At 46.0% G+C, this 28,000-nt stretch overlaps 1 protein-coding gene and 1 long non-coding RNA gene across 2 annotated transcripts; one reads left to right on the forward strand and one right to left on the reverse strand.

Annotated features, from left to right (window-relative positions):
* Positions 1-14,313: 14,313 nt before the first annotated feature.
* Positions 14,314-27,995, forward strand: LOC122099436. Its single transcript, XR_006145921.1, has 3 exons — positions 14,314-14,396; positions 21,475-21,480; positions 27,985-27,995. It is a non-coding gene; the product is annotated as an uncharacterized LOC122099436 (long non-coding RNA).
* On the reverse strand, positions 14,609-25,237 carry Abcf3 (ATP binding cassette subfamily F member 3). Its single transcript, XM_042670033.1, has 21 exons — positions 25,090-25,237; positions 24,720-24,867; positions 24,514-24,593; positions 24,052-24,098; positions 23,510-23,607; positions 23,295-23,417; positions 22,852-23,118; positions 22,463-22,543; positions 22,315-22,374; positions 22,159-22,215; positions 22,023-22,045; positions 21,866-21,921; positions 21,551-21,751; positions 21,379-21,455; positions 17,813-17,857; positions 17,596-17,728; positions 15,916-16,004; positions 15,717-15,808; positions 15,400-15,532; positions 15,159-15,246; positions 14,609-15,077 (listed from the first exon to the last, which is right to left on the reverse strand). The coding sequence occupies exons 1-21, from the start codon at positions 25,160-25,162 to the stop codon at positions 14,919-14,921; spliced, it is 2,130 nt and encodes a 709-aa protein (XP_042525967.1). The 5' UTR covers positions 25,163-25,237; the 3' UTR covers positions 14,609-14,918.
* Positions 27,996-28,000: the final 5 nt, after the last annotated feature.

The raw sequence follows: 28,000 nt of genomic DNA on the forward strand, positions 1-28,000 counted from the left end.
AGGGACAGCGCCCAGGCCCAGAGTTCAGGACCCACGACTGGAACCCCCCCCCCAAAAAAAAATATATATATATATATTATAAGGAAGCAGAAGAATAACATGGGGTAAAAAAAATTCCAACAAGCTTTGGAGAAATACATGAAGAAATTATAGATCACCTACAATGGACTAAGAACCAACTGATGTAAGTAAGATAAGATTTCTTGACAGGCCAGGGATAGTAGTGCATGCCTATAATTTCAGCATTTGGGAGGCAGAGGCTGGAGATTCAGAAATTCCATACCAGCCTGAGCTACATAGGAAAATCCTGTCTTGGGCTGGGGGCATGATGGTATTTGCTTAGTAATGTTCTGAATTCAAATCCTAGTGTTGTTCCATGCCCCCACCCCCCAAAAAAAAAATCAGCAAGGTGCCAGTGGCTCCTGCTTGTAATCCCAGCAACATGGGAATCATAAATAGGTGGATTTCAGCCCAGGCCAACCCAAGTATGGGCAGGATACCCTATTTAAAAAATAAAGACTAGGCCAGGTGTCAGTGGCTCATGCCTGTAATCCTAGCTACTCAGGAGGCTGAGATCTGAGCATCACTGTTCAAAGCCAGCCTGGGCAGAAAAGTCTGAGACACTTATCTCCAATTAACCACTAGAAAACCAGAAGTGGCACTGTGGCTCAAGTGGTAGAGCACTCACCTTGAGCTGAAGAGCTGAGAGACAGTGCCCAGGCCCAGAGTTCAGGCCCCATGACCGACCAAAAAAATTTTTTTTAAAGAAATTAAAAACCAGGGTTAAGCTGGGAGCCAGCCAGTTGCTCATGCCTGTAATCTTAGCTACTCAGGACGCTGAGATCTGAGGATCGCTATTCAAAGCCAGCCCAGGCAGGAAAGTCCGTGAGACTCTTATCTCCAATAAACCACCAGAAAGCCAGAAGTGGCGCTGTGGCTCAAGTGGTAGAGCGCTAGCCTTGAGCTGAAGAGCTGAGGGACAACACCCAGGCCTAGAGTTCAAATCCCAAAACTAAAAAAAAAAAAAAAAAGCAAAAACAAATAAAAACTGGGGTTAGAGGCATGGCTTAATTGGTATAGCACCATCCAATGAGCAAAATGTCAGGTACTGAGTTTAGGTCCTGGTTGTGCTGCAACAACAACAAAAAAGAAAAAAATTTAAATCCCTTCTTAAAATAATTGTCATAAAATAGCAAGAAATATATAATTTAAAATGGTTAAGCCTTAAAAGAGAGACTTTGGGGAAAAAATAAACAATCTTTTTTCCCCCTTTTTTTCTTTTGCTTGAACTCAGGGCCTGGGCACTGTCCCTGAGCTGTTTTTGCCAAAGGCTAACACTCTATCTCTTGAAACCATATCTCTACTTTTGTCTTTGTGGTAATTAATTGTAGATTATCATTATTTTTGTAAGTATGAAAAGTCCTTCTTAAACTGGGCACCAGCGGATCAATCCTGTAATCCTAGCTACTTAAGAGGCTGAGATCTGAGGGTCATGTTTTGAAGCCAGCCCAGATAGGACTGGCACCCAAAAAAAAATACAACAACACAAGCAGCAACAACAAAATATACAAGGCTGGGAATGTGGCTTAGTGGTAGAGTGATTGCCTAGCAGACATGAAGCCCTGGGTTCAATTCCTTAGCACCACCTAAAGAAAAAGCAGGAAGTGGCACTGTGGCTCAAGTGGTAGAGTACTACTAGCCTTGAGCAAAAGAAGCTCAGGGACAGTGCCTAAACCCTGAGTTCAAGCCTCAGGACTGGAAAAAAAAAAAAAAAAAGCACAATAACAAAATAAAGCAGCAACAACAACTACCCTATTAACCAGTAATAATACTATTAGGCATCTATCCAGAATACTACTAGTCTGGATACAGTAAAGACATTCACACATCCATGTGCATAGCTGCACTATTCACCATCGGCAAGTTATATAAACAGCCCAGATGCCCTACAATGGATGAAAGGATCAAGAAATGGTGGTTAATATACAATGAAATATTATTTATCTATCAGAGAGAATAATTTTGTCATATGCAGGGAAATAGATGGACCTGAAAAAAAAATTTTTTGGTTGGTCATGGGGCTTGAACTCTAGGCTTGGGTGCTGTCACTCAGCTCTTCGGCTCAAGGCTAGAGCTCTACCACTTAAGCCACAGTGCCACTTCCGGTTTTCTAGTGATTTATTGGAGATAAGAGTCTCATGGACTTTCCTGCCCAGGCTGGCTTTGAATGGTGATCCTCAGATCTCAGCTTCCTGAGAAGCTAGGATTACAGGTGTGAGTCACTGGCACCCAGAAAAAAAAAGTTAAGTGAAGTAATCCAGGCTCTTATGCAGAAGTCTAAATTATAAACAAATATGAAAACATAACAAGGGCCATATGTATGTATACACAAATAAATTGACTAAAGTAGAATATACTCAGGAGAATTCCAATGGTGTAACTTCTGTGAACAACTCAGGAACATATAAAACAAATGCTTATGAGGAAACTAAAGCATGTTTTGCTGGGGAGGGGGACAAGGTGAAGAGGGGGCAAGTGAATGTAGAGAAAAGGTAGGTACATACAACCATTAAATTCAATGTAGAAGACTAGGTGCTGGCAGTTCAGGCTTGTAATCCTAGCTACTCAGGAGGCTGAGATCTAAGGATCACAGTTTGAAGCCAGACAAAGCAGAAAATTCCAAAAGACTTATATCCAATAAACTACTCAGAAAAAGCTAGAAGTGGAGCTGTGGCTCAAGTGGTAGCCTTGAACACAAAGAGGCTCAGGGACAGTGCTCAAGCCTTTAGGTCAAGCCCCAAGACTGGGAAAATAAATAAAATTTATTACAATCATAAATGGACTTTTTTTTTTGTCAGTCGTGGGGCTTGAACTCTGGGCCTGGGCGCTGTCCCTCAGCTCTTCAGCTCAAGGCGAGCGCTCTACCACTTGAGCTACAGCACCACTTCCGGTTTTCTGGTGGTTTATTGGAGATAGGAGTCTCACGGTCTTTCCTGCCCGGGCTGGCTTTGAACCGAGATCCTCAGATCTCAGCCTCCTGAGTAGCTAGGATTACAGGCGTGAGCCACCGCACCCGGCCATAAATGGACTTATAAAGTGAAACAAATTAAAATTTCATCTCCTGCACCATTTTTCCATGCCTGCGTTCCTTGCTTTTTCAAACAGCATTTAGTGGGTTTCATTATTTTGTTTTCATCACTTCTCAGCATCTCCTCCTCCCCTCAGCTCTTCAGCCCAAGGCTAGCACTCTACCACTTGAGCCCCTGGGCCACTTTTCTGAGCAGTTTATTGGAGTTAAGAGTCTCACAGGGGCTGGGAAGTTGGCTCAGTGGTAGAGCGCTTGCCTTGCATGCCTGAGGCCCTGGGTTCGATTCCTCAGCACCACATAAGCAAAAATAAAAAAGCCAGAAGTGGTGCTGTGGCTCAAGTGGTAGAGCGCTAGCCTTGAGCTGAAGAGCTGAGGGACAGTGCCCAAGCCCAGAGTTCAGGCCCCACGACCTGACCCCCCAAAAAAACAAAAAACAAGAGTCTCACAGACTTTCTGCCGGGCTGGCTTTGAATCGTGATCCTCAGATCTCAGCCTTCTGAGTAGCTAGTAGCCACCGGCGCCAAGTTTCACTGGTGGTTTTAATTAAATAAAAAATAACTTGGGGCTGGGAAGGTGGCTTAGTGGTAGAGTGCATACTCAGCATGCATGAAGCCCTGGGTTCCATTCCTCAGTACCACAGAAAAAACTGGAAGTGGTACTGTGGCTCAAAAGTGGCAAAATGCTAGCCTTGAGCAAAAGAAGTTCAGGGACAGTGCCCAGGCCTTGAGGTCAAGGCCCAGGACTGGCAAAATAAGTAAATAAAAATAAATTTAAAAAATAACTGTTTCTTCACAGGATACTTAGGACAAATAGTAGATACTTAGGGAAAAATGGTACTTTATGGCCTTCAATTGTAGCAGACACTTTAAATAATTAGTTATCAACGGTTAGAGGACAAATGACATCATCTGCCTCGAGATAAGATGGCACCAGGAAGGTACAACCATCTCTTCTGTGGCATTGCTGCCAGAAATGCACAGCCCAATCTAATCCTGAGGAAACAACAAGCCTAAATCAAATTAATGAATCTCCTATACTCTTCCAAGATGTCAAGGTTATGAAAGATAAGGGAAGAATTGTTCTAAATACAGGAGATTAAGAGACACAACAATGAAATACAACATGGGATCTTGGGTTGGATACTAAATTCTCCAATTTTCTCTCCCTCTCTCTCTCTTCCCCCCCCCCTCTTTCTCTTTCTGTGTGTGCCAGTATTGGGCCAGTAATGGATGGCCCTTCCTTCTGCTATTTGTGTGCCCTCTAATAGTATCTTTTCTTTTTTTGGGGGGGGGGGGGGTCCGGTCGTGGGGCCTGAACTCTGGGCCTGGACGCTGTCCCTCAGCTCTTCAGCTCAAGGCTAGTGCTCTACCATTAGAGCCACAGCGCCACTTCCGGCTTTTTTCTTTTTGCTTATGTGGTGCTGAGGAATCGAACCCAGGGCCTCATGCATGCAAGGCAAGCGCTCTACCACTGAGCCACCTTCCCAGCCCAAATAGTATCTTTTCTTATTGCTCAGCCACTGCATCATAAGACTGCTTTTAGATTTCATCTTACTGCTGCCTTCTCCTGAACCAGATGACATCTCTGCCTTTTACCCCTAAGGTCGACGTCCCGGGTCAGTAGGAAGGAGCCCGAGAGAATCAGCTACTTTATAATCAGCCCCTTTATAACTATCAAAAGACTGGAATGTTAGGCCTGCCCAGAAGAACAGCTTCCTCTTTCCTCTTGTGAAAGACAGCTCTGTAGCCTTATCAGATATCACCTGCCTGATAAAGAGTAATCACTTGACTGTCAATCACCTGACAGAGTCAGCAAAAGGCCTCAGACTCTGAGGTCACTTCCTCACCTGCTGAGGTCACGTCCTGAATCACCCTGGTCTTGCCTCCTTTGGACAGTAAGAGGCTCCCTAGGCTCTGAGATCACTTCTGCATCTGCTGTGGTCACACTTCCTCTCCACTTTTCTCTATATAATCTCTCTCAACCACAAGTTCTCTCTCTTCCTCTTCTCCCCTTCTTCTCTTTCTGCACACCTCCATCTCCTGTGGGCTAGTAAAAAAAAATTTCTGCCTGAACCATGTGGCAGTCTCCTTTCACCAAACCTAACAAGCAGCAGCACTGATTTTACACCTACTATACGCAACCATCTTTACCAGTGCCTTAAATACATTGTCTATTTAATCATTATAGCTTTTTGGTATATTTTAATTTCTGAGCTACTTATTGAAAACTCAGGTTGAATAATTCACGGAGGGTGATAGAATTGAGTTTTGAACCCAGACTTTCAAAATTTATGCTTAAAGTAGCATTTTTTTTTAGTATTAATATTCCTGAGATGGTGGTCATGTGTAATGAGAATGCTTTTCTTTCTTCCTCTTTTTTTCTGTGAAAGTACTGGGCTTGAACTAAGGGCCTCACATTTTTTCACTCAAAGCTGGTACTCTACCACTTGAGCCACTGTTCTACTTTAAGGTTTTTTTTGCTGGTTAATTGGATATAAGAGTTTCATGGATTTTCTGCCTGGGCTGGCTTTGAACAGTGGTTCTTAGATATCAGCCTCCTAAGTAGGAATACAGGCATGAGCCACTGGTACTCAGCAAAAATGCCTTTTTATTAGAAAAACTTTTTTAATGGTCCTGGAGCTTGAACTCAGTGCCTGAGTTCTATCCTTGAGCCTCTTTGTGCTTAGGGCTAGCACTCTACCACTGAGCCACAGCACCACTTCTGCCTTTTCTGTTTTATGTGGTACAGAGAAATTGAACCCAGGACTTCATGCATGGTAGGCAAGCACTCTACCACTAATCTATATTCCCAGCCCTATTTTTAAATTTTTATTTATCTATTTTTTGCTGGTCCTGGTGCTTGAACTCCTGATCTGGGCACTGTCTCTGATTTTTTGTGCTCAAGGCTATTGTTTTACCAGTGGAGCCACTGCTCCATTTTTGGCTTTCTGTGGTTAACTAGAGAAAACACTTTTTCTGCCTGGATTGGCTTCCTTGATAAATATGCTCTCCAAGAACCACTGGAATCACAATGATAGACATGGAAATAAAGAATTGTCTCCATAAGGCAAAATTTGCTTCTGTAGAAGAGAGTACTATTACAGCCAAAACTCTGACAAGCAAACACAGGGAGCAGGCAGGCTGCTCCCTATTTATCCCTAAAAGAGGCAGGCCCTGCCCCTCTGCTCTGACTGGTTGAGCTGAAGCTCACAATCTGCTCAGGATTGGCTAGTTTGAATAAGGTAAGATGTATTTACATAAGGTGACCATTAAAGATTTTTTTTTTTTTTTTGGGTCCGGTTGTGGGGCCTGAACTCTGGGCCTGGGTGCTGTCCCTCAGCTCTTCAGCTCAAGGCTAGCGCTCTACCACTTGAGCCACAGCGCCACTTCCGGCTTTTTTCTTTTTTGCTTATGTGGTGCTGGGGAATCGAACCCAGGGCCTCATGCATTGCAAGGCAAGCGCTCTACCACTGAGCCACCTTCCCAGCCCCCATTAAAGATTTTGAAATAAGCTGGGTACTGGTGGCTTGTGCCTGTAATCCTAGCTATTCAGGAGGCTGAGATCTGAGAGTCACAGTTCAAAGCCAGCCCAGGCAGGAAAGTCCGTGAGACTATTTTTTTCTTTTTTTGTTGGTTGTGGGGCTTGGACTCTGGGCCTAGGCACTGTCCCTGTATTCTTCAGTTCAAGGTGAGCGCTCTACTACTTGAGCCACTTCCAATTTTCTGGTGGTCAATTGGAGATAAGAGTCTCATGGACTTTCCTGCCCAAGCTGGCTTTGAACAGTGATGCTCAGATTTCAGCCTACTGAGTAGCTATGATTACAGGCGTGAGCCATTGGCTCCCAGCTCCATGAGACTCTTATTTCCAATTAACCACCAGAAAACCAGAAGTGGCACCAACAAAAAGACTTTGAAATAAGATTAACAGGCCCAAACTCTCAATTTATTGAACAATCTGAGGTGTCTTCGGAGGTGTGTCTTAATTCCATCTTGGAAAAACCAGTTAAGACAAAACCTTACTGTTTCAAAAATCCTTTCTTATCCCAAAGGAGTTCTTCTATTTTTAGGCCAAAACAGGAGAACTTTTCTCACACTTCAAATTGAAGATCTTAGCCTCCTAAGTAATTAAGATTACCAGCATGAGCTACCAATGATTGACAAGAATTTTATTTATTTAGCCAGTCCTGAGGCTTGAACTCAGGGCCTGGGCACTATCCTTGAGTTTCTTTTGCTCAAGGCTAGTGCTCTACCACTTGAACTACAGTGCCACTTCTGGCTTTCTCTGTGTATGGGAGGAATAGAACCCAGGGCCTCATGTGTGCTAGGCAAGTACTCTACCACTTATCCACATTCCCAGCCCAAGAATATCTTTTTAATAGTGCCTTTTAAGCTTTGTGATGACTGGTTGGAGAAACCCAGGTATTTATGACACAGATACTATGTATTGGTGTTGTGCTACAGTGAGAATGCAGTAACATGGCTTTTATTATCCAGTCTACGTAGAATACAGGTCAGACAAAAGGCGATTCCACAACCATGTGCCTGAGCTATGCCTCGGATGGTACCCATTTCCTGGGAGTACAAGAGGAATTCAAAGAAAGTGGCGCTGTAGCTCAAGTGGTAGAGCGCTTGCCTTGAGTTGAAGAGCTGAGGGACAATGCCCAGGCCCAGAGTTCAAGCCCCACGACCGACAAAAAAAAAAAAAAAAGAGGAATTCAAAGAGGTTTTCCAGAATGTGTAGGAATTGGCCTGGCAGAAAATTGTGGAAGAGTAGTTGTGGGCTACAGGTACAGGAGCCAACATCAAGGCTGGAAAAGTAGAGTTGGGGTACATGGCTCTTCCCCTGGTAATGGCAGAGACCCCCCCTTCCCCATGAGAACATGAGCTGTGGGCCCAGGTCCAGCACCGTGGCTGGCATGTGAGGTGCAATGAAAGAACAAACCAGAAAACCAACACCATCATGTTGTGAGTTCTAGGCAGAGATGTGGAATACACTGCCCAGTGGTATGTTAGTATTGAAACACACGAGGCAGCTGAGTACTGGTGGCACATGCTTGTTATTCTAATTAGGTAGGAGTTGGGGATCTGAGGATCCCTGTCCAAAGCCAGCCCAGGAAGACAAATCCAAGAGACTCTTCTCTCCAATTAACTAGTAAAAAAGCCAGAAATGGAGCTGTGGCTCAAGGGGTAGAGAACCAGGCTTGAGCAGAAAAAGCTAAGCAAGAGAAAAAAAGCTCCAAATTCAAGCCCCAGTACCAGGACATGCATGCACAAATAAATACTCTCTCTTTCAAGCATACCTGTTTTATAGAGGGAGGAAAAGCCTCAGCATTTAGGAAATGTCAGATGGAATGTTCTTTCCTTCAACACCCAAACATTCCTGCTATAATGGATCATGAACATACTGGTGAAGTGTTGAGGCCTAACCTGCCTGTGCTCAAATGGTTCCAAGTGAAGTTGCGATATTTGGAGAGGCAGCCATAGGGAGTTTGCTTCCCCACAGTCTGAACACCTACCACCCAAGGTCTGAGCAGGCAGGAAGAGTGGCCCACAGAGATCACTGACAGCATCCAAGCTAAATGAAAGAAAGAAAAAGAAATATGTATATATATTTAAATTTCTTGTCTGTTGTGGGGCTTAAACTCAGGGGCTTAGGCACTGTCCCTGAGCTCTTTTTTGCTCAGGGCTAGTGCTCTACCACTTTGAGCCACAGTATCACGCACAGTTTTCTGGTGGCTAATGGAGGTAAGAGTCTCTCAGACTTTCTAGCCTGGTCTGGCTTTGAACTGCAAACCTCAGACATGAGCCTCCTGAGTAGCTAGGATTACAGGATTGAGCCACCATGCTTGGCAAGAGTATTTCTCTTCTTAGTGCTGGCAGCAAATAAATTGAGTTAGTAACTGTTGATGAAGGCTGACCAGAAACTATGATTAATAGCTTGTGTATGTGTGTGTGTATGCGCATGTAGGTTCTAGGGCTTGAACTTGGGGTCTGGGCTCTGTTTCTGAGTGTTTTTGCTCAAGAATAATGCTCTACCACTTGAGCCACAGCTCTACTTCTGACTTTTGGAAGGTTGTTGGAGATAAGCGTCTCATGGACTTTCCAGCCTGAGCTGGCTTTGAACTGAGATCCTCAGATTTCAGCCTTCTGAGTAGATAGGATTGCAGGTGTGAGCCACTGGTGCCCAAGAACATATAAAAATTTTCATCAAAAATCACTACTTAGGACTTAATGTGGCTTAGTTGTTAGAGTGCTTACCTAGCATGCATGATGCCCTGGGTTCAATTCCTTAGTACCCCATAAAAAGTCAGAAGTGGTGCTGTGGCTCAAGTGGTAGAGTGCTAGAGTAAAAGCAGCTCAGGGCCAGTGCCCAGGCCCTGAGTTCAAGCCCAGGACTGGCAAAAACAAAAAACAAAAATGACTACTTAATAGCCCAGATGCTCTACAATAAATGCAGTACTTATTCACAATTATATAATTTGCAGGGAAATGGATGAACCTAGAAAAAAATCATATTAAGTGAGCTGAGCTGAGAGACACAAATGGCTCATGTCTTCTCTCATATGTGGAAGCTAGATCTAAAATACACTGGGATGTGATAAATTATATGACTTCAAGTATTCACACACAATGAGACCAAAGGATATTCTTAGGAGAGGAACACAAAGGTGCAATGCCTATTTTCATCTGATTATATAAAATAATTTCAAAATGCAGAAGTGGTACTCACTTGACATTATGTTGAAAATGAACTATATGACTTGTGATTGGGGATGGGAGGGAAAAACCTGGGAAGGAAGGAGTGACATTGTCTAAAAGGAAATGTACTCATTACTTGATTTATGTAACTGTAACCCTTCTGTGATCACATTTATAATAACAATTGAAAAAAAACAAAAAATGACTACTTAATAAGCCTTTTGAAGCACCGTGGTGGGGCCCCAGGGTGCAGTGTCTGCTGAAGTCACCACAGCAGTGTCCTCACCACTGTAGGACCTTAAATATTGAGGTGCTTGGGTGCCCCACTGTGCTACAACAGGTGGGATTGAGCTGTGAGCCCTGTGCAACTCAAGACCCATCACACAGTGCCACTTGCTGGGTGGGTCTAGGTAAGTAACGCTTTTGCGTCTCCATTTTCTCATTTACAAATAAGGATAATATGCATCTCCTTGGTTCACTTCAGAGATTAAATGGGTTCATTCATGTACAGTGCTAAGAACACATACCTATTACATATCTAGTTGGGTATGTAATACTTCATTAAGTTATTATTTCTGAATCGGGATAAGGGGGCCTTACTTAGTGAAACTTGAAGAGACTGATATATAAACTAAATGTTATTTATTAACTTATTACTAGAAATGCAACTGATGCTGGGCACCAGTGGCTCACCAGTAATCAGTCATTTGGGAGGCTGATAGGGAGGATCATGGGTTGAGACCAGCTTGGACAAGGAAGTTCTTCACCAATATCTGAATGTGGTTGGCATCCTAGATTTGTAGGAAGGTAGACTGAGGTCCAGGCATGTGCCTGGGGCAGGAAGTGAGAACCTATTTCAACAATAACCAGTGAAAGGTGGGTGCTGGTGGCTCACATCTGTACACCCCTAGTTACTTGGGAGCCAAAGAGCAGAAAGATCTGGATTTGAGGTCGGTCTGGGCAGAAAAGTTCTTGAGACATTATCTAAAAAGTAAGCAGCAAAAAACAGAGCTGGAGACATGGATGAATTGCTAGGTCAACCTAGCAAGGGCTAAGACCTGATTTCAACCCTTACCCCAGAGCCACACACACAGAACAAAAAAAAGAAAAACCTGGACTGTAAAGTGATGGGAGAGGCACCAAGCTGGAGCAAAGTACTGAGTGATGCAACAGAATCAGAGGCGTGCCCGTGTGTGTAGAAAGATGAGAAGAAAATGTCTTTACAATGGGAGAAAAATCCAAGAAGCAGTCGCTTTTGGGCCCAGCAGGAGATATGGATGCCTGTTAATTGAGACTGAACTAGGACTAAATGCAGTAGTTCTCAGCTAAAGCATCATAAGTACTTCACTGGAAATCAGTAAGGCAGTGGGCTTCCAACAAATACTAATACTCATAATGGCTAAACTTATTATTTAATAGCTTTCCAGTGAACTATTATTTTCCCTTTTTATAGACCAGGAAACTTAGGTGTGGGGAGGCTTACTTTGCTAAGGTCATACAGCTGTCAGATAACAGAATCTAAGCACAAATGTGTTTCTTTCTGACTCCAGTGTGGACCTTCTTATTTGTAACTGAATCTGATTTAAAGCCCCTCTTCCCATTCTGGCATCACAGTTCTTCCCGAAAGGCAGAGAGTGCATAGCCCTGGCTATGCTGAGGGCGTGTGTGATAGGGGGAGTCACCAATGGATGAAACAGCTGTGGAGCAAAGTTGAGATGAGCCAACCAAGTGAGGGATCTGGAGACCTAGACACTTGTTCTTACCTCAGCGTGCATGCACAGATATCTAAGCTCAAATAAACTCCCCTTTTATAAAATATGTGAACAGACAACACAAGATTATCAAGAAGATAAAAACAAAAAATTCAATGTGTATCCTACAAAATTAAGAAAAGTGAGGGAAGGGGTGGGTTGAGATGGGTGAAAATGTTGAAAGGAATGACACTAATGAAGATGCTTTGTATTCATAAAAGTGCTCATGTTAAATGGCAACTCCTTTGTACAACTACTTAAAAAAAAATTAAGGGATGGGGCTGGGAAGGTGGCTCAGTGGTAGAGCACTTGCCTTGCATGCTTAAGGCCCTGGGTTCGATTCCTCAGCACCACATAAGCAAAAAGAAAAAAGCTGGAAGTGGCGCTGTGGCTCAAGTGGTAGAGCGCTAGCCTTGAGCTGAAGAGCTGAGGGACAGCGCCCAGGCCAAGTTTAGGCCCCATGACCGACAAAAAAAAAAAAAAAAATTAATAATAGGGCCGGTCACCCTTGGCTCATGCCTATAATCCTAGCTACTCAGGAGGCTGAGATCTGAAATCATGGTTCAAAGCCAAAGTGGTAGAGTGCTAGCCTTTAGCTTAAGAGCTCAAGGACAGTGGTCAGGCCCTGAGTTCAAGCTCCATGACTAACTAAAACCAAAAACAGAGCATAATAATAATAAAGATAAAATCCAGATAGTAGCAAGCACTAGTGATTCTTGCCTGTAATCCTAGCTACTTAGGAGGCTGAGATCTGAGGACTGGAGTTGGATGCTAGCCCAACTTGAGTCTTATTGCCAATAAATCACCAAAAACCTGAAGTGGAGCTATGACTCATGGCTAGAGCACTATCGTAGAGCAAAAAAACTCAGGGGCAGTGCTCAGATGGAGTTCAAGCCCAAGACAAGCACATATAAATAACCAGAAAACCAGCCAGGCACCATGGGTGGCTCATGCCTATAATCCTTAGCTACTCAGGTGGCTGAGATAAGAGGATCGTGGATTGAAGCCAGTCTGAGCAGGAAAGTCTTTGAGCTTTGTATCTTTAATTAACCACCAAAAAAACAGAAGTGAGGGCTGGGAAGGTGGCTCAGTGGTAGAGCGCTTGCCTTGCATGCATGAGGCCCTGGGTTCGATTCCTCAGCACCACATAAGCAAAAAGAAAAAAGCCGGAAGTGGTGCTGTGGCTCAAGTGGTAGAGCGCTAGCTTTGAGCTGAAGAGCTGAGGGACAGCACCCAGGCCCAGAGTTCAGGCCCCATGACCGGACCCCAAAAAACAAAACAAAACAAAAAACAAGTGGGGTTTTGGTCAAGTGATAGAGCAGTGATCTTGAGCTAAAGCTCAGGTACAGGGCCCTGGCCTGAGTTTAAGCCCCAGCCCCACAAAACAACAAGAAAAAAACAACTAGGTGATTTGTGAAAGCTTTTCTCAGTGTTAATGCCACAGAGTGGACAAATATTTACTCTAATTTAGGGTTTCAAAGTCCTTTCTATGTATAGTGCAACATAACTATTCATTGATTTAATATAAATTAAACAGAAACCTAGAATTACTGACTGGGTATGACCTATGCGTATCATTACAGTGAAAAGTGCAGGATTTCTGCTTCACCTCATACAATCCAGTGGATAAAGGCAGTCAGTCTCATGCTGCGTTCCTACAAGCAGGCTTTCCTATACTGGCTCAGCACATGTGGAGGCTGGGAGTGGGCCCCAATTCAACCATGTTCAGAGGTGGGTCTTTGGCTTCATGTATCAGCAGATGACAGAAATTTAAAGGCAGTGGGTTCCTGAGGGGAGTTTGGGATCTTTCTCTACACATGATCTGACCATTTTGTTCTCCCTCACCATGAGCCCACAAGCAATGGAACCAAGTTAGTGTGGACTGAGACCTGCAAAACCATGAGTCCAAATAAATCTTTCCTTGTTTTAGGATTGTTTTTGAGGATAGCTCACTAAACATAATTTTACATCCAATCAAGTCTCTTTACCAGCTTTTTATATACCATAATACATTCAGCAACTCAGTTAAAGTTTCTTGGGTGAGTTTTGTAACTATAATTTCCACACAGCTACCAAGTTTATTCAGTTGATGCTAGTTTCTCTATGTCACTGACAGCAAAATAGGTCTCCACCTTAATGTCTTCTCTCTACCAATTATATCAGCAGCTAAATCCTTGAGAAAGAACATATATAAATCATACTTCTAATTGGGCTAGTGGCACATGTCTGTAATCTCAGCACTCAATAGAGGCTAAGGCAGAGGGGATCTAGCTGGGTAACACAGCTAGACTCTGTCTTTTTTAAAAAAAGAACAAGAGGGTAAACTCTTGCTGCTTTTGATCAACATGTACCTCCCCACTTTTTAAAAAGAGGCATGGTCTTACTATGTTGCCAAGGTTTGTTCCAGAACTCCTGGGGCTTAAGTGATCTTCCTGCCTCAGTCTTCCAAACAGCTGAGACTACAAGGACATGCTATTGCACCTGACTTCTCCTCTTTAAGATTGCTTAGTTTGAAAACAAAGTGCCCTATTCTTTCCCATTAGATTCTGTTCTTAATTCTCCTCTTCTAGGTCTCTCTTACACGGCCAAGGGAAAAATAATACGAAAGCACGCAAGCAACATGGGGACAGAGGTGGCTTCTCTTGAGTTCTGAGGGTCCAGATCAGAGAAGTACAGGGAACTTGGAGATCGGTCAAATTCCTCCTTGACCCAGAGAGCAACTGAGTATACCCTACGTGAGGCCACATTCCAGAAATCAGGTCAACATTCAAACTAGTGGGGGCTGACGGAGAGAGCCCAAGGCCCCATCAGCAGAGTCAGAACTCTGGTTAGGAAATAAATCACCACAGTGATCCCAATGTACTGTTCTTAGGCCCCCACTTAGCATACCCCATAGAGAAATCACCTGGAGACCTTAGTGGCCTTGAGGATGTGACCTCCCACAGGCAAGGATGATACTGCTGGTTTGCACTTGTGACTGATACAGGTGCCACAGGAACATACCCATCCCAGAGCCCACGAGCCTCAACAGTAGGCTGCCCTGCCCAGGGAAGAGCAGAGATGTGGCCAGGAAGATGCAGGGGAAATTTAATTTACATAGCAGCCACATGGGGCCCAGTCAAGATGGGGCAGTGGGGGGCAATTTATAACCCCAGAGGGAGGGCACCCCCCCAGCCCTTCCCCTGGGACACAGGCCTCACAGATCCTTGGATGGGGCTCCCCACATTGTGAAGAGGATGCTCCAGTTGAAAGGAAGAGATGTGGGAATAAGGCTGTCCCCAAGTAGGGGAAGTCCATGGCCTGGAGTCAGTTGCCTACACATGAGCCCAGGGGTCTGCAAGATCAGTCCATGTCCTGGGCACAGTCCTCAACCTAGTGGCCCTAGAGGAAGCCTTCCCGGCGGAACTGTTCCTGGAGAAGGGCGCGGTACTGGTCAAATCCCCCTTCAACCCGGGTGACGCCGCCTCCTTCACACACCCAGAGCTCCCTGCACACCAGCCGGATGAAGCGCTCATCATGAGACACGAGAATCACGCCACCCTGAAAGACAGGAGAGTACATGTGTGCAGGAGTGCCAGGAGCGGCCAGGCCTGTGCAGGAGCAGTGGAAAGGCATATTCACCTTGAAATTATTGAGAGCACGACCCAGAGCCTCGATTGTCTCCATGTCCAGATGGTTTGTGGGTTCATCCAGGATATAGAAGTTGGGACTGGAAGACAGAACACGGGTAGGTTGGCAGTTATGGGATCAGGCTGAGGGGAAGGAAGAAAATGAACCTCTCTGGCACAAAGATAAAAGACCATTTTCTAGAGGGCAAGAAGGGGAAATGGAAGAGCAGGAACTCTAGGAAATGAGGCCTCACCAAGGCATGGTCATCTGTGCAAAGGCTACGCGGCTCTTCTGGCCCCCAGACAAGCTTGCAACAGGGCGCATGGCCAGTTCCCCAGAGACACCATAGCGACCCAGCTGGTGGCGATATTCCTCCTCAGGCCGTCCTAGAAAAGGCTCCAAACATTAGATGAGCTCTTGGTCCAACTCCCTTCCTTTTCTCCAGCCCTTCCTCCAAATCTTCATGTTCTCACACCTAGATTCAGGTAGGTTGCTCTGTACCAACCAAAGCCTGTCTAGCTGCAGAGGTCATCCTAGGCCCTTTTGCCTCAACCCAAATCCCTAACTCACCAGGAAACTTTCGTGCGAGCAGCTCTACAGCACTGACGTTTAGGTCCAGCTGTTCTACATGGTGTTGGCTGAAATATCCAATCTTCAGATTCCTACAGGGAAGAATGAAGTTAGAAGGCACTGAGTATGAGTGTCTACACTCAATGTAGGTGATATGAGTCCGTATGAATGTGTGCATGCAATTGGTGGGGCACCTTACCTGTGGGCATGTCTGATGCCCCTAACAGGTGCCAGGTCCCCCATAAGCAGCTTCAACATGGTAGATTTCCCAGCCCCATTCTCCCCAACCTGTAAGAAGCAAAAACATGCTAATGAGTGTACATAAGTGTGTGGAACAATGGAGGGAAAGAAACAAGATCAGGGTCCCTCGATGTCCTGACAACTCCTAAACAAAAAAATCTGGCTAAAAGACTATATAGTCTGGTGCTGGTGGCTCAAACCTGTAATCCTAGCTATTCAGGAGGCTGAGATCTGAGAATCATGGTTAGAAGGCAGCCCAGACAGGAAAGTCTGAGAGACCCATTTGCAGGTAACCACAAAAAGCCCAAAGAAGAGGTATGTACCACTTAGCTATGGCTAAGTGGTACTGTGCTAGCCTTGAGCAAAAAAGGTAAGGGACAGTGCCTCAGGTCCTGAGTTCAAGCCGTAGTAGCAACACACACAGAAAAAAAAAAACAACTATATCGACAGGTGACGTAAAGACACAAAGGGCCACTGGCTGGTGGGTCACACCTGTAACCCTGACAACTCAGGAGGCTGAGATCTGAGAATCACTGTTGGAAGCCAGCCCAGGCAGGAAAAGTCCATGAGACTCTTATCTCCAATTAACCACCAGGAAACTGGAAGTGGAGCTGTGCCTTGAAGTGGAAGTACACAAGGCTTCTGCAAAAAGAGCTCAGGGACAGTGTCTATGCCGAGTTGAAGCCCCATAACCAACAAAACAGAAAAAAAAATACAAAGGCAACCAATACTTGAGTTCCTCCTTAGCACTAAGAATTTACTTTTCCCAGCCGGGCGCTGGTGCTCATGCCAGTAATCCTAGCTACTCAGGAGGCTGAGATCTGAGGATCTCGGTTCAAAGCCAGCCCGGGCAGGAGAGACCGTGAGACTCTTATCTCCAATAAACCACCAGAAAACCAGAAGTGGCGCTGTAGCTCAAGTGGTAGAGCGCTCGCCTTGAGCTGAAGAGCTGAGGGACAGCGCCCAGGCCCAGAGTTCAAGCCCCACGACCGACAAAAAAAAAAAAAAAGAATTTACTTTTCCCAAATAACCAAGTGTGGTAGATATTACCTCTCTTTATTGGAAAAAGGAAAATGCTGGATGGGCTGGGAAGTTGGCTCAGTGGTAGAGCACTTGCCTTGCATGCATAGGCCCTGGGTTCGATTCCTCAGCACCACATAAGCAAAAAGAAAAAAGCTGGAAGTGGCGCTGTGGCTCAAGTGGTAGAGTGCTAGCCTTGAGCTGAAGAGCTGAGGGACAGCACCCAGGCCCAGAGTTCAGGCCCCATGACCGGACCCCCCCCCCAAAAAAAAAAATGCTGGTAAACCAAGCTAGTGAATTCTGCAGTTAGGATCTAAACCAAAACCTTCACCTTGAAACTTGTGCTCTTGCTTCAATATTTCATTGTTGTTGAGATAACCTCAGAACTGAGTCCACTATGGTAAAATATTCTAAGTACTCATAAAATGCAGAATGCCAGTATGTGCATCTCTAAGGGCAGCCCTGTAAGGCTAGAGGGCTGGGGTAGGAGAAGCACAGATGTCTTTTGCCTAGCCCACTGTCCTGTGTACCTCCTCCCCCCTCAGCCTCACACTCAGCCTGATCCACACTTGTTGGAGTGGAAGACTGCTAGAACATAGTCGAGAAACAGTAACCATACCACGCATATTCGAGACTCAAGGTCAGCAGATACAGACAGACGATTAAAGATGACGTGTTTAGGATCATAGTAGAAATCCACCTCATCTAGCTGCAGAATTGGTGGTGAGAATTTCTCAAACCCATCAGGGAACCTGTAAGAGGTACAGGGGAGGAGCATGGCGGGGTTGGTGAGAAAAAAAAGAGGCTCTCCACCCTCCCTCTGGCTTAGCACTCACTTCATCACGACCTCAGACTCCTTGTCCACAGGCTTCAGCTCAGGTCTGAGGGGAGAGAAGGGAGACAGGATACACTAGGTTTCATGTCTTCAATTGTGTGTGTGTGTCTGTGTGTGCACGCGTATGATATGTGCTGATATTGAAGTTTGAACTCACGTTCTCACATTCATGCTCAATTTTTTTGCTCACAATTGGCACTGCTATCAAATGGCAAGTAGAAATAAGGCATCCCTCAGTTCTAACAGGTCCAACTTTCTGCTGGATAATAGTCTTTCCAATTTGTCTGTCTGGGTTGGCTTTGAACTTTGATCCTCAGATCTCAGCTTCCTAAGTAACTAGGATTATAGATGAGAGACTTTTTTGGTACCAACACTGGGGCTTGAACTCAGGACTGCCTTCTCTTCCTTGGCTTTCTCACTCAAGGCTAGCAGTCTCCCAACTGAGTCATACCATTACATCTTGCTTTTAGCTGGGTATTTGGAGATAAGAACTTCATGGACTTTCTTGCCAGATCTCAGCCTCCTGAGTAACTAGGATGGGCTTGAACTCTGCCTGGGTGCGATCCCTGAGCTTTTTGCTCAAGGCTAGTGCTCTGCCACTTGAGCCACAGCACCACTTCTGGTTTTCTGGTAGTTAACTGGAGATCAGAGTTTCATGGACTTTCCTGCATGGGCTAGCTTTAAACCATGACCCTCAGAGCTCAGCTTCCAAGCTTCCTGAGTAGCTAGGATGACAGGCATGAATCACTGGTGTCCAGCTGCTTTTGTTTTTTAAGAGAAGGCCACCTATGCAATCTATATTTGCATAGAAATTGCTATGGAGCCTAAGCTGGCATTGAAGAGATCCTCCTGCTTCTATCTCTCAAGTGTCAGGATTACAGCCTTGTGCCACCATGCCCTACTAAGAAATAACTTTATTATGGCTAGAGGTATGGCTCAGAAGTAGAGGCCTTGAGTTCAATCCTCAGCACTACAAACAACAACAACAAAAATTAAAACTGACGCAAGAAGCTGAAGCAATAGGACTATGAGTTATCTCTATGGGATACATAGAGGGTTTGAGGCTAGCCCGGGTTATATAATAAGACCCTGTGTCAAAACAACAACAAACCCCCCAAATTTATAAACTGCTAAAAAACAACTTTTTAGACTTTCTTTTTATACAAATAAATGTGGTATAAGCAGGCTGGGAAGGTGGCTCAGGGGTAGAGTGCTTGCCTTGCATGCATAAGGCCCTGGGTTCGATTCCTCAGCACCACATAAACAGAAAAAGCCAGAAGTGGCGCTGTGGCTCAAGTGGTAGAGTGGTTGCTTTAAGCTGAAGAGCTGAGGGACGTCGCCCAGGCCCAGAGTTTAGGCTTAGAGAAAGCTTAGAGAAAACTTTGGAAAAACCCTATATTCCTCTCACCTGGGTAATATAATACATTCATTACAATACATTCATCTAATTCACTATCTGCTGAAAAAGAAAATTATCTTTTTTGTAGCTTTACTGGTACTGAGGTTAAACTCTATAACTTAATCTATGCTCCTAGGCCTTTTTGCTGCTTATTTTTGGGATAGTGTCACATTTTTGCCTGTGCTGACCTGGTTATCTTCCTATGTATGCTTCATGAGTACCTGGGATAAGGGCATATGCCAACCTACACAGCTATTTTGTCTGGCTGTCCTCAAACCTTGATGCTCCCCATCTCTGCCACCTACGTAGCTAGAATTACAGGCATAGGCTATATTCAGTTAAAATTTTTAATTTTTTTTCACTACTAGGAAATGCACCTACAGCTTCTCACACGTACATGCAGACCATCTCTACCACTGAGCCATGCTGCCAGTCTTTATTTTGGCCAGGCTTGGGGCCTGAGCACTGTCCCTGACCTTGTTTTGCTCAAGGCTATCACTTTTCCACTTGAGCTATATTGTCACTTCAGGATTTTTCTGTTTATGTGGTACTGAGGAATTGAACCCAGGGCTTCATGCATGCTAGGTAAGCACTCTACCACTGAGCCATGTTCTCAGCCCTGTCAGTCATTTTTTTGGTAATATATACTTAGTTAATATAATAGTGATATATGTGTCTATGTCATAAAGTTTTAAGCCTTCCCAATCTAATTTCCCTCCCAAATTTCTAGAAAGGCTATTTCAAGATAAAGCTCCCTAAGCACATTATCATTAGTTGTTAAAGAAATGTAAATCAAAACAATATCATCTCACACCTACCAGTACAACTGAAATTAAAAAGTAAGAAGAGTGGCTGAGCGCCGGAGGCTCATGCCTGTAATCCTAGCTATTCAGGAGGCTGAGATCTGAGGATCATGGTTCAAAGCCAGTCAGGCAGGAAAGTCTATGAAACTCATATCTCTAATAAACCACAAGAAAACCAGAAGTGGCACTTTGACTCAAGTGGTAGAGTGCTGGCCTTGAGCCGAAGAGTTTAGGGACAGCGCCCAGGCCCAGAGTTCAAGCCCCACAACTGACCAAAAAAAAAAAAAAAGGGAAAGGAAGGGGAGGAAAGGGAAGGGGAGAGGAGAGGAAAGGACAGGAAGGGAGAAGAAAAGGAGAAGGAGAGGGGAAGGGAAGGGAAAAAGAAAAGGGAGGGAGGGATAGAGAAAGGGAGGGATCCAAAAAAGCAAAACAGAAAAACAAAACAACAACAACAAAAGTGGTCTGACAGGCAGGGTGGCACTGCCCATAATCCCAGGTATGGGGAGGTGAAGGTGGAGGCTGAGGCAGAGGCAGGGGGTTGGGATCCAAAGTGAGACCCTGACTCAAAAAGGCAAGAAACAAAAAGCCTGGCAGATGTTCAAGAAGTTAAACAGAAATTACCATGTAAGAGCAGGAACTGAAACAAAAACTTCTATGTCCTGGTGAAAACTTAAAAAGGTTCATAGCAACAAAGTACCATAATAGAAATGGAAAATAACACAATGTCTATTATCTGATGATCAATATACAAAATGTTGCAAAATGACAATGGACTGTTATTCACCACAGAAAGCAATGAAGTGCTGATGTATGCTACAATATGGATGAACCTGGAAAACAGGTGAAAGAAGCTAGACACCAAAGATCACTTGCCAAATGACTCTATTTAAATAAAATTTAAAGATTAAGTAGCTGTCTAGGCCAGAGTAAAATTAACCCTCCAAGAGTAACCTTCCTCTCCTTTCCTGCAGAGGAGCAAACCGAAGTAGGCTACTAGGATCCCTCCCAGAATGCGAGGCTGGGAGTGATTCTGGCAGCAGCTTGCAAAATGAGGGAAGAAAAGAGATAAAAGGCAGATGCCAGTGGCTCACACCTGTAATCCTAGCCAGCTACTCAGGAGGCTGAGATCTGAGGATCATGGTTCAAAGCCAGTCTGGGCGGGAAAGTCCGTGAGACTCATATCTTTAATAAAACACCAGAAAATCGGAAGTGGTGCTGTGTCTCAGGTGGTAGAGAGCTCGCCTTGAGCTGAAGAGTTCAGGGACAGTGCCCAGGCCCAGAGTTCAAGCCTCAAGACTGGCAAAGAAAAAGACGAAAAGAAAAAAAGATAAAAGGAGCAGGTCCTGGCCAAGGCCATGTACTTACAGCTTCTCCAGCATCTTGAGTTTACTCTGTACTTGGGAGGCCCTGTTGGCATTGTAGCGAAACCGGTCAATGAAAACCTGTAGGAGAAGGAGGCAGGCATTGGTCAAGCTCTCCCTACCACTAAGTCTAACAGCCCACAGGATGCTACGCTCATCCTTGACTCTCTCCATACCTGGATATGCTGGCGATACTGCTGCTGTGCCTCATATTCACGCTGCTGATTGAGCAATCGCTCCTGCTTGCTCTTGATGAAGGTCTCAAAATCTCCCCGGTAGCCATCTAGCCGCTGGCTGTGCAGATGGATGATGTCTGTGGCGATGGCGTTCAGGAAGTTGCGGTCATGAGAGACGACTAAGATTGTGGAGGGCCATGTCTGAGGATCACAGGACAGCAGGCCCGTTTGGGAGGGCAATCAATTCCTGGGGCCACAAATGTCATGAAGGTAGACTTTCCCAGAACCTATTCCACAGCTTCTCCCTAAACTCACCTGCAGGTAATTCTCCAGCCACAGAATAGCTCGTACATCCAGCATGTTTGTAGGTTCTGGAGAGAAAGTTGGGGAGCAAATACTTGGGATCAAAGGCCCAGAGAATTAGGAATACCCTTTCCCACCCCAAAGTCAGGGTGCACTGTTTCAAACTCACCATCTAACAGCAAGAGATCTGGCCTATGAGAGAGAAGAATATAGTGTGAGGGTTTAGGTTGTCGACTTACTGTCACATCCTTAAAGCTAAAGCCCATTACTCATAAGGCCCCAGATAGAGACCCCATGAAACTCACCTAGCAAACAGGGCCCGGGCCAAGGCCAGTCTCATCCTCCAGCCACCTGAGAACTCCCTGCAAACAGACAGAAAGGCAGGAGTGAGTATGTACCAGGGCAAGCAGGGGCAGAGGCAACAATATTCAGGGCCAACAAGAATGCCAAGGCTCACTCACCTGGTAGGCTGCTGCTGCATTTTTGGTGTAAAGCCAAGCCCAGCAAGAATGACTGATGCCCTAGGAATTAAGAGATTGAAGAATCCAGTTAGAATAGTTCAGAAGAGAGAAGGTGAAATGTGACGGAGCAAAGGGACTTTTTACATACCTGGCAGGTGCCTTGTCTGCCTCAATCTCTTCCAGTTTGGCATAGATTTCTGCCAGCTGTGCAGCTTCAGAGCCCTCTGCCCTGAAAAAAAAAAAAAGCAACCAGCATTAAGTTAGGTCAGTCTAGGAGGAACATGTCCTGTACATATACAGTTGGAAAGGAGGACACTGGTTCTCTTGTTGCTAGGATAAGAACAGAATACAGAGAAGATCTATTTGAAGTAGTGAGAGCAATGGATGCTGTGTAAAGAATGAGGGCTTTGGGGTCCCACAGTGCCAAGTTCCAAGCTCCACTGGTCCCAGGATTGACATGTCAATCATGGATGGAGACACCATGGTGGGCATATGGAGGAAAACTACTGCTTGGTGCTCCCCAGCCAGAGCTCCTACCTGCCGGCAGCAATCTGGCCACTGAGCTCCCGCTCCCTCCGCAGCAGGTCCTCTCTCACACTGTCGCTCTCCAGCACACTCTGCAGGGCAGGGGTGTCATCTCCAGCAACCTCCTGCTCTACATGCAGCAGGGAAATGTGGGCTGGAACCCGCAGGCTCCGGGTGGCCAGCATCTTCAGCAGAGTGGTCTTCCCTAGCCCATTCCGTCCTACCAGCCCATAGCGGCGGCCCCATGCCAGGTTCACATCTGCTCCTGCCAGCAGTACTCTACAGAGCAGACAGAAAGGAAAGCAAAGATGCTTCAGAAAAAGGCATGTGGCAATTTCACAACAGTTCCTAACATTGATGTAGCTTCATTTCATCTATCCAGATTCTCCCTTAATTGGAAAAAAGAAAAAGCATGCCTACAACCTCTTCCCCCCTCCATGACACCATTTTCTCACCTATCACCAAAGGATACATCAAAGTTCTCAATTCGCACATCATAGGACTTGTTCTTGCCAGATGATTCCAACCGGTTCTCTTTTCTGCTGCCTGCCTGGCTGGCTGATGCCTCTTCCAAAACTCTATTAAAAGGAAAAATAGGTGGTTTTTAGGGATCTCACTCTTTGGGCCCAGCAGACAGGTCTGTCTCCTAAACCATTCTTTCCCAACTCACAGTGGGTTGCTGGTCTTCAGTGTGTCCTTTTCTGAGCGTTTCTCCTGTTTTGCCTTCAGTCGGGCCTCGGCCTTCTCTAGCTTCTTTGCATTCACTGTCTAAGTGAATTCCAAACACAATTACTTTACCCGAGTTACAGCTCGGGAAGGAGGCCCAATAGAGAGCCCTTCAAATAACCCCTCAGAATGTATGCAGGATGAATAGACTCAAAGATTCAGGGAAAGGGGCTGGGAAGGTGACTCAGTGGTAGAGCGCTTGCCTTGCATGCCTGAGGCCCTGGGTTCGATTCCCAGCACCACATAAGCAAAAAGAAAAAAGCCGGAAGTGGCGCTGTGGCTCAAGTGGTAGAGCGCTAGCCTTGAGCTGAAGAACTGAGGGACAGTGCCCAGGCCCAGAGTTCAGGCCCCACGACTGGACCCAAAAAAAAAAAAAAAGATTCAGGGAAAGACACAAATCATAATTCCCTCCCGAAAGATACACCAACATTGATAGTCAACTCCCACACCCATCATAGCCACAGCCCCATGCTTTCTCCTCCTCACCGAGGACTGTTCTCTCTTTAGCAGTCCTGGAAGTTTGGTGTCACAGTCTGTAAGCGAGAAGAAAAGCAGTCACCTTCTCCCTGAGGGAAGGGAAACTAATATTTTGAGTAACCAATAAGAACCAGGCACAGACATAAACATTTTTCAAGAGAGTTGTTATAATCCTGGAAGAATTGTCTTTGAATTAAAAATAAATCTCTTCAAAGGGCATAGACGTTAAAGCACATAAACTCTAACAAAATCATGCTGTTAGTTAAGTTGCAAAGTTGTGGAGTGAAATCAAGTTTATCCAGCTCCAATGCCCATGTCCCTCCTCTCATACCCAGAAGCTTGGAGATCCCTCTAATTCTACTCTTTCACCATAGGCTCTTGCCCTCATAAACATGTCAACTAGCTCCTACACTTGTCCTGAGATGCAGGGGGCAGTGGAGGCAAAAGTCAGCTAGTTCTGTCTCCTCTCACCGTAGTTTTCTGTTATCTTAGACAGCTGGATGGGGGCGTCCAATAGCACCTGGCTGTTTCCCTGGCTCGGCGGCTCGGCCCTACACAGGTGGGGATAGAAAGCAATTAGGAGTGTATGACCATCAGGCTGTCCGCCCGTCCCTCACAGCTGGTCTCCAGGCCGTTCGCCTCCCTTCGCCCCCATCGGTCCCACACTCAGCACTTACAGGCGCAGAGTGTTGTACATGCGCTGGCACACGGCTCTGATGCCCGCGTCATCTTTGCTGTCCCCAGACACCTCTTGCAACAGTTCCCCCACAGCTTCCACCAGGTCATCCACAGACTCGAAGTCCGCGCTGCCGCTGTGCAAGACGCCTGGCCGGGGCGTGGCAGGACCGGGGAGATACCGGGTAGGGGGGACAAACAAGCAGTTTCAGTGCCCGGACGCCCCAGACGGGGCTCCAGACCCGACCGGCCCTCGGGACAGGAGGTCACGCAGAGGGGAGTCTTGGAAGACGTCCGCAGTGCTCATCTTCCTTAGTCTTTCCCCTCACTACTGCTTTGGCCTCCCTAACACGTTAATTCGGCGCGGCTCACCAGTCACGTAGTCGAAGACCTGTCCGTCAATGTCGGGGAACTCGCTCCGCAGGATTTCGGCGCAAGTCGCCATGTTCCAGTTCGGACCTCGTCGGCGCAGACGCCGTGAGATCTCGGCCTAAGGCCGCCCCCTGTCTTTCCTCTGAAATCACGCCCCTCCTCCCAAAGCGCATGCGTAACGGTGACGCAAGCTAGGATCGGAGTGCTAGGAGCCCGGGGCGGGGCGAAGGCGGGGTGGAGGAGAGCGGGGAGGGAATGAAATCGTGCGCAAGCGCTCCCGCCGGAGCTGCTCCCTCTGCGCCTGCGTGAAGTGCTAGGTTGAAGGTTAGCCGTCGTGCTGTACACGCTGCCTCCTGGGAGGTGGAGCTCCGGAGCCGGGAGGGGCGGGGCAGGCAAGGCTTCTCCAGCACGGGCCAGGGTGGTCCTGGAGCCTCCCAGCCCCGAAGCTGACGAAGCACTTAGGCAGCTTTCAGGCCTTCGCTGAAGCGCCTCCGCCACGGCACGCCTAGCAGCTCAATTTGGAGACCACGGGAGCAGTGCTGACTCATGCCAGCAGCGACGCCCTCGCAGGGGCCTCCACCGTCTTCTGCGTCCGCCTCGGCACCCACCTCCACTCAGCCGGGCCCACCACCGTGGCCCCGCACCCCATCCCTTTCGCGGTTTCTGACAGTTCAGCCAGCCATCCTTCGAGAATTGTGCCATTGAGTTCTTCCCCAAGGCACACCAGAGACCTCACCGCCTTAATTCGCGGGTAATTCTCGGTCTACACCCTAAGGAGCCTTCCAGCACACTGATAAGTTTGAGAGACCATCCCTTCACAGATAGCCTCGGGCGACTTGTTAAGTAGCAAAGGATCACTTTCTTCCAAATCAGCTCTAAAACTGACAACTAAAATTTAGCACTACCTCCCCCCCTTTTCTTTTTGCCAGTCCTGGGGCTTGAACTCAGGGCCTGGGCTGCTTTTGCTCAAGGCTAGCACTCTACACTTTAGCCACAGCGCCACTGCCAGCTTTTTCTGTTTATGTGGTACTGAGGAATCCAACCCAGGGCTTCATGCACGCACTAAGCCACATTTCCAGCCCCTTCCATTTTTGACAGGCCCAGGCTAGCCTCAAACTCACTATCTTTCTGCTTGCTTTAGTCCTCTGTTTGGATTACATACTGCCACAATGAAGAAACAGTCCCAACACTGAACCTCCGTCCAGATTTAATAACCATTTTATAGGAATTGTGGATTAAACAGGAATATGCTGTGACTGGGGTGGGTTGCAACAGGCAAACAGTGATCAGCAAAGTATAAGTCACGTTTTTTTCAACAAGTGTAGGGGCTGGGAAGGTGGCTCAGTGGTAGAGTGCTTGCCTTGCATGCCTGAGGCCCTGGATTCTATTCCTCAGCACCACATAAGCAGAAAAATCCTGGAAGTGGTGCTGTGGCTCAAGTGGTAGAGCGCTAGCCTTGAGCTGAAGAACTGAGGGACAGCGCCCAGGCCCTGAGTTCAGGCCCCATGACTCACAAAAAAAAGAAAAAGAAAAAAAAGTGTAAGAACAAAAAAGTGGTGGTAGAGGGCAAAACCTATAGGTTATACTTAAGATGAATTAACCAACCACAATGAAATCTATGGGTGTAACATAAATGGCTGAGTTGATGATGTTGAAATTGAGTGCTGGACACGGAGGCTCATTGTTCTACTTCCATCTATGAAAATTTCTCTACTATGTATTTATTTATTTATTTTTTGGTTAGTCATGGGGCTTGAACTCTGGGCTTGGGCACTGTCCTGGTGCTCTTCAGTCAAGGTGAGCACTCTACCACTTGAGCCACAGCACCACTTCCTCTTTTCTAGTGGTTTATACTTTTCTGCTCAGGCTGGCTTTGAACCATGATCCTTACATCTCAGCCCCCTGAGTAGCTAGGGTTACAGTCGTGAGCCACCGGCACCTGGATTAATATGTTTTTGTTTTTAAATAAAAAACTAGCATGATGTTTGTGGCTCATAATGGTAATTCTAGTCTCACAGGAAACTGAGAGCTGAAGGTTTGAAGCTATCCTGGGCATTTCAGCAAAATGCCAAATGGGAGGCATGGCTTAAGTGGTAGAGCACTAGCCTTGAGCAAGGACTCTTAAGCTCTAAATTCAAGCCTTGGAACTAACAGGTGTATGCACGTGACTAAAGTAATGAAAGCAAATGTGTTTTGTTTTGTAATCTTTTTGTGTGTGTGCCAGTCATGGGGCTTGAAGTCAGAGCCTAGGAACTTTACCTGAGCTTTTTTGCTGAGGGCTAGCGTTCTACTACTAAAACCACAGCTCCACTTCCAGCTTTCTGCTGGTTAATTGGAGTTAAGTTTCACAAACTTTCCTGCCTGGATGGCTTGGATTCTCAATCCTCAGATCTCAGCCTCCTGAGTAGCTAGGATTATAGGTGTGTGTCTAGCAAGACCATTCCTTTTCACTGGCGCTTGAACTCAGGGCCCTCATAATCTTACTTAGCTTTTTCTACCCAAGGCTGGCAGTATGCCACACTCCCACTTACGGCTTTTTAGTGGTTAAATGGAGATGAGTCTCAGACTCAGCACCCTAAGATTTCAGACTTTTGAGTAGCTAGGGTTATAGAGTGTAAGATATCCATGCCTGGTGCAAACCTTTTTTCTGTCCCAGCACCTGACTCCACCTCTGGATATGGGATACTCCCCTCAGTAATTAATTTACCATACTTTTTGTTTTTCTTTTTTTGTACCGGTCTTATGCCTTGAATTTAGGGGTCTGGGTACTGTCCTTGAGCTTCTCTTGCTCAAGGCTACCACTCTACCACTTAAGCCACAGCATGACTTCTGGCCGTTTCTGTTTATGTGGTACTGAGGAATCAAACTTAGCATGCTTTAAGCATGCTAGGCAAGCACTCCACTACTAAGT

The sequence above is a fragment of the Dipodomys spectabilis genome, unplaced genomic scaffold (genome assembly GCF_019054845.1).
Source record: "Dipodomys spectabilis isolate Male_0828 unplaced genomic scaffold, ASM1905484v1 ptg000017l, whole genome shotgun sequence".
Taxonomy (NCBI): Eukaryota; Metazoa; Chordata; class Mammalia; order Rodentia; family Heteromyidae; genus Dipodomys; species Dipodomys spectabilis.